The sequence below is a fragment of the Gekko japonicus genome, unplaced genomic scaffold (assembly GCF_001447785.1).
Source record: "Gekko japonicus isolate JY-2015 unplaced genomic scaffold, Gekko_japonicus_V1.1 scaffold5485, whole genome shotgun sequence".
In the NCBI taxonomy this organism is placed as follows: domain Eukaryota; kingdom Metazoa; phylum Chordata; class Lepidosauria; order Squamata; family Gekkonidae; genus Gekko; species Gekko japonicus.
In genome coordinates, this window is record NW_015162644.1 from 41,090 (window position 1) to 50,727 (window position 9,638).

General features: G+C 52.3%; 1 protein-coding gene across 1 annotated transcript in view; it reads right to left on the minus strand.

Annotated features, from left to right (window-relative positions):
• LOC107106377 (delta-like protein B) overlaps window positions 1–7,807 on the minus strand; it is a gene marked incomplete at its 5' end in the record, with an annotated part of 41,692 nt that extends 33,885 nt beyond the window's left edge. The window contains 4 exons of the mRNA XM_015406513.1: window positions 862–1,119; window positions 5,182–5,239; window positions 6,824–7,069; window positions 7,682–7,807. Of these exons, the coding sequence (XP_015261999.1) occupies window positions 862–1,119; window positions 5,182–5,239; window positions 6,824–7,069; window positions 7,682–7,807 (688 nt within the window). The remainder of the gene's footprint in view (window positions 1–861; window positions 1,120–5,181; window positions 5,240–6,823; window positions 7,070–7,681) is intronic.
• Between the last annotated feature and the right edge of the window lie 1,831 nt (window positions 7,808–9,638).

Genomic DNA, 9,638 nt, shown 5'->3' on the forward strand with positions numbered 1-9,638 from the left:
CCAGGGTCTCAGGCGGCGGTCTTTCCCATCCCCTCCTGCCTGGTCCTTTTTAACTGGAGATGCCGGGGATTGAACCTGGGACCTCCTGCATGCCAGGCAGAGGCTCTTCCACTGAGCCACAGCCCCTCTTTACAGCTCTCCAGGGTCTCAGGCAGAGGTCTTTCCCATCCCCTCCTGCCTGGTCCTTTTAACTGGAGATGCCGGGGATTGAACCTGGGACCGTCTGCATTCCGAGCAGATGCTCTGCTACTGAACCAAGGCCCCTTCCTTAACCTTCAGTCGAAAGACCCACATTCCCTCGCATGAGGCCTTGCACCTTAGGGAGGCTCACAGCTTACCTGTTCCTCCAGCAGCAGCCATTTCTAAGTGAGACCCACCTGCCAGGCACAAGCCCAACTGGGAAAGGGACGTGCCTGGTTTCCGGAAACCCAGGGCAGGTGCCAAAGTAGGGAACATTTCCAGAAGAGCTAGCTGTACCTCTAAGCAGTGTCCCCTCTCAGCTGAGTCAGTGTGATCCAGCTCACAGTTTTTTAGCCTCCGGCTCACAGATTTTTGTCTCCACTCAGGAAGGAGGGCTCCGAAGCAAACTGATTCACGCAGCGGCCAAACCGCTCGCTCACCACTTTAATGCCAGCAGCTCACAAAGTAGGATTTTGGCTCACCAGGCTCCACAGCTTAGAGGGAGCGTCGCCACCTAGTGGTGCATAATGCTAAAAAAGAGCTAGAACGTCTGACTGCCGGACAATCTTAGGCTCTCCTGGCAAGGAAGGAAGCTCACGCTTTACCAATCGGAACCCGGACCGCCCTCTCCCAACACTCCAGCGGCCGCCGCCGCCTCCGTCCCCCTCCGAGGCTACTTACGTTCCGAGCAGTATTCGCCCCGCCACCCCGCCAGGCAGATCCTGCTGCCCAGCTCGTCGCAGGCGTAGTGCCCGAAGGTGTCGTCCCGCGGCCGGCAGTAGTCGGAGCAGCTCTCCCCGTAGTAATGTTCGTCGCAGGTGACGTGGTAGGAGTAGCGCAGTTCGCTCTGGTCTCCCAGCTGCACGTCTTGGGACCAGTCCTCGCCCACGGCCAGGCGGCGGCGGGTGGCCAGGCGGCTGATCAGCTTCTGGGCATCCTCTGGGAGGGGGGGGGGAAACAGGTAGTCAGTGTTAAGTCGCCCGCTTAACAACGAAGTCGGAGAGTGATTCAGCAGAGAGATAGCTTTATTCATCAACTCGAACACAACTCCAACACGGATCAACGTCAGGTAGCCAGAACAGCTTTTGCATTAAAGCGGTTCGCTTTTAAAACTCGCCCGGCTAATACAGGTACCCCTTCGGTGGGAAGGGAACAGTGTTCTGTGCACCTTGGTGTTTAGTCATGCCGGCCACATGACCACGGAAACGTCTTCAGACAGCGCTGGCTCTTCGGCTTGGAAACGGAGATGAGCACCGCAACCCTAGAGTTGGATTCAACTGGCTTTCAAGCAAGGGGGAAACTTTTACCTTTACCTTAAACAGGTACCCCTTTGGTGGGAAGGGAACAGCATTCCGTGCACCTTGGTGTTTAGTCATGCCGGCCACATGACCACGGAAACGTCTTCGGACAGCGCTGGCTCTTCGGCTTGGAAACGGAGATGAGCACCGCAACCCTAGAGTCGGACTCGACTGGCTTTCGAGCAAGGGAGACCTTTACCTTTACTGTACATTTATCAGCCAATGAGATTGTCTTCATAAGGACCAATCATCGACGTTCCCGCTCAGGGAGCTTGCTGATGTGCGATTGGTTGGTTCTTCCTGGGCTAGCCATGCGATTGGGTGCATTAGGATCCTAGCCCAGGACGAAGCTTAACATTGCTTTTCTATGAGGTGATTCGCATACATGTCTAGGCATTCAATGACAGCTATTGAATACACTACGGTCAGGGAGGGCGTGAAGCAGAGGGGGGAAAGGGAAAGGTACTCCGCCCCAGGCCAGGGTGGCGCCTCTCTAGTCAAGACCCAAGAGTCTCGACGGATTCTCCTTGGAAGGCCCGGAGATTAAGGTCTGTGCTGACATCCCTATCAAAACGGCCAGTGGGCAACGGCAACCTCCCACGGTGCTACCCGGCAGGCCTAGAATCATAGAAATAATAGAACTACAGAGCTGGAAGAGGCCACAGAGGCCATCTAGTCTAACCCCCCTGCTGAATGCGGGATCAGCCTAGAGCAGGGGTGTCAAACATGCGGCCCAGGGGGCCAGATGAGGCCCGCAGTAGAACCGGCTGTCTTCTGCTTCTTCTTCCAGTTCTGCTGCTGCTGCGTCATCGTAGGTTTGCAGCTTACAGATACACACCTGAACAGCATACTCAGGATTGCAACAGCACAGACATTTTGATGCAGTCATTCAGAGCGAGAGGTGCCAGTTATCAGACAGGGTTAAATAAAGAAAATAGTGCAAGAGTGCTCATGTTTTAAGCTTGTTTTTATTTTAAGTTTTTTTAAAAAAAAACCCTTTGTGTTTGTGTCCTTTATAAAGTTTATATCTCCGCTGCCTGGAATTACATTCTATGACACACGTGGCCCGGCCCAACGAGGTCTCGCTTATGTCAGAAACGGCCCTCGTAACAAATGAGTTTGACACCCCAGGCCTAAAGCATCCCTGATGTGTTTGTCCAGCCGCTGCTTGAAGACTGCTGGTTGGGGGGGGGGAGCTCGCCACCTCCCCAGGCAGCCGATTCCACGGTGGCACAACTGTCAGAAAGTTTTCCCTAAGATCCAGCTTCACTGTGAACCCAAGTTCAGTTTTCCCAAAACGATAACTTTTCGCTTCTGTGTTCCCTGCTGCGCCTTCCAAGCACCAGTCTATTATTTGCACCTTTCCTCGTGGTCCAAGGTGGCTTGCAATAATAGCTAAAAACATTTTAATTTAACACACACCCCCAATAAAATAGCAAACCTCAAATCTCCCCTCCCCTCCTTCGAACAAGCCAGCCATTCCACCCCCACCCCCCTCCAAAGCCCTGGCAAACATGCGGATCCGGCACCTCCTCCTGAGGATCTCCAAAAAGGGCACCCCTCATCTTTTCGGGGAGCCCCTTCCTCAGGTGGGAACGGCCTGGGCTCTGGGCAGTGGCAGCAGGGACACCCCAACGGGTGGGACACTCAACAGATGGCTGCCTGGGAACTGTAGTTGGCCCACAGGGACACACAGAAGGAGACATAAGAACCTCAGAAGAGCCCTGCTGGGTCAGACCACTGAAGGTCCATCCAGTCCAGCATCTTGTCTCACCCAGGGGCCAACCAGTTCCTCTGGAGGGCCAACAACAGAGTCCGAGGTTTCACAAGAACGTCAGAAGTGCCCTGCTGGATCAGACCACTGAAGGTCCATCCAGTCCAGCATCTTGTCTCACCCAGGGGCCAACCAGTTCCTCTGGAGGGCCAACAACAGAGTCCGAGGTTTCACAAGAACGTCAGAAGTGCCCTGCTGGATCAGACCACTGAAGGACTCGACTGTGCGACTGAACAACAACAACAACGAAATACTCCGGGTAAAAGTGGTTTTGAGCCGGAAAACAACGGCTGGAGGAGGGGAGTCAGATGTTGACCGTGTGATCGTGCAGATAAAATCCGTTACTGAAGCGTGACGACACCAGATCAAACGGCGCGTCTGAACACACCCTCTGTGAGGTAGGTGGGGCTGAGACCTCTGGGAGAACTTGTGACTGACCCAAGGTCACCCAGCTGGCTGCATGTGGAGAAGTGGGGGATCAAACCCGGATCTCCAGATTAGAGTCCGCTGCTCTCAACCACTGCACCAAACAGTCTACGGTGACGGGTAGCAGCTGTCGATGATAGCAGGTAAAAAGGCCTTGGTCTCAACCCCATCCCCACCCTTCTAACTGGAGACGCTAAGGATTGGAACTGGGACCTTCCGCATACGATTTTAGATTCAGGATGCCTTGGTCTGTTGGTTGCTCTGAAGCAACAGAACAGGGTCTGAGTCCAGTGCACACGAAAGCGTATGCTCAAAATAAAACTTTGTTGGTCTTAAAGGTGCCACAGGACTCTAAAAACATAACATTTTAAAATAATTCAATAAAAACATTAACACACAACATACCAAACACAAACAGGGACCCAGACAGTTAACTATGAGCAGGGGTCATTTGGTAGGAAAAGAGGTGCAGGAGCTCATTAGCACAACTCATTAGCACAACTCATTTGCATATGCCACGCCCCCTGCCATCACCGGGAGTGTGTCAGAAGGCAACACCCACCGCTCAGGCTCCACTGGACTGTTTTGGATTGCTAGCTATTGGGGGGGGGGGGGCGTGCGGCTCTGTCCTCACAGAGGAGGGAGAGCTTGTACCTGAATAAACCTTGGCCTTAAAGGTGCCACTGGACTGTTTTGGATTGCTAGCTGGGGGGAGGGAATGCACAGATCTGTGCAGAAAGGAAGGAAGGAAGGAAGTTTAAATTGATGTTTATTGCTGGTCCTCCAAAAGGCCCATTAAGCAGCTGACAATCATAGACGGAGCGCTCCTGTCTTTCTCCTGTCAGCTGCTTAATGGGCCTTTTGTAGGACCAGCAGCAAACATCAATTTAAACGTCAATGTAACCACAAAAGGAAACTTCCCCCTTTAGAAGACTTTCAAGCAAGGAGAAGCGGGTGTACAATTCTAGAAACTCCCATTGGGGTTGATCGTGTAAAAAGGATGTAAATTGACTGGTAGCTATTAGATTGTACAAACGGATTATTATTGTTGATATTGCATGTAAAGAATATATACCTGTTTTAGAATATTATGAATAATACACAATGCACTTTATAAGATGGAACATATAGAACACTTAAAATAAGGTTTTTGCAGTGTATATATTCTTTGTTTGACACACCTGGACCTTGGCAACCTGAGGCCTGGGATGGCCACAGTGCAAAGCTCAAACCTGGAGTGTTGTGTAATATGCCTTAGGCAAAAGGGGGACTGACAGTACACCTTCCTGGGAAGAACAAAACTGCCACTTGGGGATATTTTTCTGGTGGTGGCAGCCATCTTTAGGTGGGGTGTTGTTGCTCTTTGTGTGGAAAATACCAGCCTACTTTGCAGGGCTGTTGTAGGATGAAGAGTGACAACACATGGCAAGCTTGAAAAACATTTTTTTTGTATCTGTGTGGTGTGTATACAAACAAAAATATATATTTTAATGCGTCGCTTACCTGTGGATGGCTCGCCTGAGTCTGCCCTCCAAGACTCAATGATTAGGGAAAAGGTCCCCTAGACAGAAGGAGGGAAGGAGAAAGAAAATAAGTGGGAAATATGGGGGACTGGGGGAGGGGGAGAGACAAAATTAATTCAAATAATGACACTGGCGCCCAAATAAGTCTCTCTGGGTACACAATCCTAAGTGTTGCTCTTAATGTGACCTCTGGTCCAGGATATCTGAGGCTTTTGGAAGGACGGTAGCTCAGCAGTTCGAGACCTGAGTGTGCCGCATGACGGAGTGAGCTCCCGTCTCTAGTTCCAGCTCCTGCCAACCTAGCAGTTCGAAAGCAAGAAACTGCAAGTAGATAAATAGGTACCACTTCGGTGGGAAGGGAACAGCGTTCCGTGCGCCTTGGTGTTTAGTCATGCTGGCCACATGACCATGGAAACGTCTCCGGACAGCGCTGGCTCTTCGGTTTGGAAACGGAGATGAGCACCGCAACCCTAGAGTCGGACTCGACTGGCTTTCGGGCAAGGGAACCTTTACCTTTACCTTACAAGGTCTAATACAGGGCTGCAGTGGCTCAAGTAGTTAAGATGCTGAACTGAAGAGCAGAAGGTCGGTAGTTCGGCAGTTCAAGACCCGAGTGCCACATGACGGAGTGAGCAAGAAATTGCAAGTAGATAACATAAGAACATAAAAGACGCCAATGTTGGATCAGGCCAAAGGCCCATCTAGTCCAACACTCTGTCACACAGTGGCCAGAAACACCAGGTGCCACCAGGAGGTCCACCAGTGGGGCCAGGGCATTAGAAGCCCTCCCACTGTTGACCCCCCCAAGCACCAAGAAGACAGAGCATCCCTTGCCCCAGAGCCCCTATCTATACCTTGTGGCTAAGAGCCACTGATGGACCTCTGCTCCATACGCCTATCTAATTCCCTTTTGAAGATAAACAGGTACCGCTGCGGTGGGAAGCCGTGGAGTCTTGTGAGCCAAAAATTCTACTTTATGAGCTACTGGCATTAAAGTGGTGAGCGAGAGATTTGGCTGCTGCATACATTAGTTTGCTCTGGAGCCCCATCCTCCCTGAGTGAAAACAAAAAGGTATGAGCTAGAGGCTAACAAACTGTGAGCTAGCTCACACTAACTCAGCTTAGAGGGAACACTGGTGGGAATCCATCAACCATGTGATATAAGGACTAGAGATGTAAAATTTCCGGAAATTTTGAAGCTCGGGAAAAAAACCCAGGTTCCCCCCCCCCCGGGGGGGTTTTGGGTGATTGTTTTTAATATTATGTACCTTGCCCAGAGCCCTATGATAGTAGGGATCGGGCAATTCACAAATCTAATAATAATAATTAGCAACTGACCAAAACAGGTCTGTTCCTAGATCCTTGATCTATAGGAATTTGCAGGCACCCCTTTTGTGCAGTGTGCAGGTGACTTCCTTTTCCCCTCTGTGGTGACTCTGCACATTGCCGCCACAACATGGGACCTTTTTCTTTTCAGTTTTGTTGTTGCATGTGGGCGGGTATTCTGTTTGTAATGATTGTTTCGATACACTATATTTTTAATATGCTAGTTCTGATAATTTCATGCCAAGTAAAAATGTCCATAGTCATAGAGCGGGACCCTGGCCTGGAAAGGACCTCACCGGCCACTTGAAGTGGAAGGGGACACGGATGGGTCCGCTGGTGGCCACGACACTGCGGTCAGCTGGGACAATGTCGCTCAGGGCTGCCCCGAAGGTGCAGGGGGGTTCCGGCGACACCACCGCCTGGGCGTGCTTGAGGCAGACGCGGAAGAAGAGGCGGCAGGGGTGGGCGCCGCGGCACCAGCTCCGGGGGCTGCTTGTGGGGAAGGAATGCACCTGGAGCTCAAAGACGCCGGCCGGTTTCGCCTGCAAGGGACAAAAACGGGAGAAGAAGCGTGTGAGCACACAAGAAAGCAGCACCCAGGCAAACCCCCTCCGGGTCTCTCTCTCTCGCACCCGCCCCCCCAAGGCACCAGGAGGTGGCCAACGCTCCCTCTAAGCTGTGGAGTCTTGTGAGCAAAAATCCTACTTTGTGAGCTACCGGCATTCAAGTTGTGAGCGAGCGATTTGGCTGCTGCACAAATTAGTCTGCTCTGGAGCCCTCCTTCCTGAGCGAAGACAAAAATTTGTGAGCTTCGAATTTTTCCGGGTCTTTATATCTCTAGGACAGGCACGTGCGCATGAGTCACCCCCAACTCCGCAGCCCCACGGCACTAGCCAGGGCGTGTCCCCTGTGGGAAACTCAGTCAGAGAATTAAAGAGTAAGATGTCGGAAAGGGAAAGAAAGGGCCAGGGAAAGGCCTGGATCTAAACCAAGATGTCTGGAGGGAGCGGGACCCTGGCCTGGAAAGGACCTCACCGGCCACTTGAAGTGGAAGGGGACACGGATGGGTCCGCTGGTGGCCACGACACTGCGGTCAGCTGGGACAATGTCGCTCAGGGCTGCCCCGTAGGTGCAGGGGGGTTGCGGCGACACACCGCCTGGGCGTGCTTGAGGCAGACGCGGAAGAAGAGGCGGCAGGGGTGGGCGCCGCGGCACCAGCTCCGGGGGCTGCTTGTGGTGAAGGAATGCACCTGGAGCTCAAAGACGCCGGCCGGTTTCGCCTGCAAGGGACAAAAACGGGAGGAGAAGCGCGTGAGCACACAAGAAAGCAACACCCAGGCAAACCCCCTCAGGTACTCTCTCTCGCACCCCCCCCAAGGCGGCAGGAGGTTGGCCCAATGCTCCCTCTAAGCTGTGGGGTCTTGTGAGCAAAAATCCTACTTTGTGAGCTACTGGCATTCAAAGTGTGAGCCGGCAATTTGGCTACTGCATAGATTCGTTGGCTCTGGAGCCCCATCCTTCCTGAGCTAAGACAAAGCGTTGGCGTCTCTTGTGTTCTTATGTTAACTCAGCTTAGAGGGAACACTGGAGGTGGCATTAGCTCACTGGCTCAGGTGCCCGCTCCCGAAACACCCTCTTAGCGCTCTGACCCTTCAGCAGGCACTGGACTCCTAAACACGCGCTGAAAATTCTGCCCCTTTTCATAAACGCCTTGGAATTCTACACTGCAGCAGGCTTTCCAGAAACACGCCCAGTCCCATGTTGTGGCGGCAATGTGCAGAGTGCAGAGATCAGCAGGGGGAAAGGAAGTCACCTGCACACTGCACAAAAGGGGTGCCTGCAAATTCCTATAGATCAAGGATCTAGGAACAGACCTGTTCCCCTGGCCAGTTGCTAATTATTATTAGATTTGTGAATTGCCCAATCCCTACTATCATAGGGCTCTGGGCGAGGTACATGATATTAAAAACAATCACCAAATAAAACCATTGAACGTATTAAATTACATTAAAAATCAGATGGTGAGTAATAATCCTTAGACTTAAATCATTCCCCTATTACAGACTGCCGGCTGTTTCGCAGGCAGGGGAAGAAGAAGAAGAAGAGGAGATTGGATTTATGCCCCGCCCTTCACTACCCAAAGGTGTCTCAGAGCGGCTTACAAACTGCTTTCCTTCCCCTCCCCACAACAGACACCCTGTGAGGTAGGCGGGACTGAGAGAGCTCTTGACAGGAACGGCTCTTTTTTCAAGAACAGCTTTTATCAGAACTGTGGCTTGCCCAAGGTCATCCAGCAGGTGCAAGTGGAGGAGTGGGGAATCAAACAAGATTAGAGCTCTCCTCCATCTTCAGATCCGGTGATGGGCGAGAAAGAGATCTGTGGAGACGTAGCTGCCCACCGCGACCCTGACAAGAGGGGGTATCCCTCCCTCCACAATGCAGCCAGCAAACACAAGGTGCTGCGTGCCCCCTCCTCGTTTTATTTAAGACCTTTATTGAGCAGGGGGGAGAACTAGATGGCCCGTATGGCCCCTTCCGACTCTGCGATTCTACAATTCCAAAAAGTGTGCACACACACAAAAGCTTCTCCCCAGAATTAAACTTCGTCGGCCTGAAAGGTGCCCCTGGCAAGAACAGCTCTTATCAGAACTACAGCTTGCCCAAGGTCATCCAGCAGCTGCAAGTGGAGGAGTGGGGAATCAAACCCGGTTCTCCCAGATTAGAGTCTGTGCACTTAACGACTACGACACAAGCATGGAAAACTGAGCAAGGTATCAGCCGACGGCTGTCCTCAACCAACCGGATATCCCCAGGGCTGGGGAACCCCACTGGCAAGAAACCTGCATCCAGTTCTCTTCTTAAGACAACCAGGCTGAGCCAAGAGTCCTCTGCTCCCTGGATCCTTGCCCCTCACGGGGAGAACTTAGCCCCCGCTTCCGCCCCAAGGAAACACAGACCTCCCCCTCCATAATGGCGGGGCTCTTGCTCAGAATCCACATACACTAGGCCTGGCACAGGATCTAGACAGTCTCTGCTTCTGGGCTATTCACTCGCCCTTCACAGACATGGGTCCAACAATGAGGCTCTCCTCCATCTTCAGATCCGGTGATG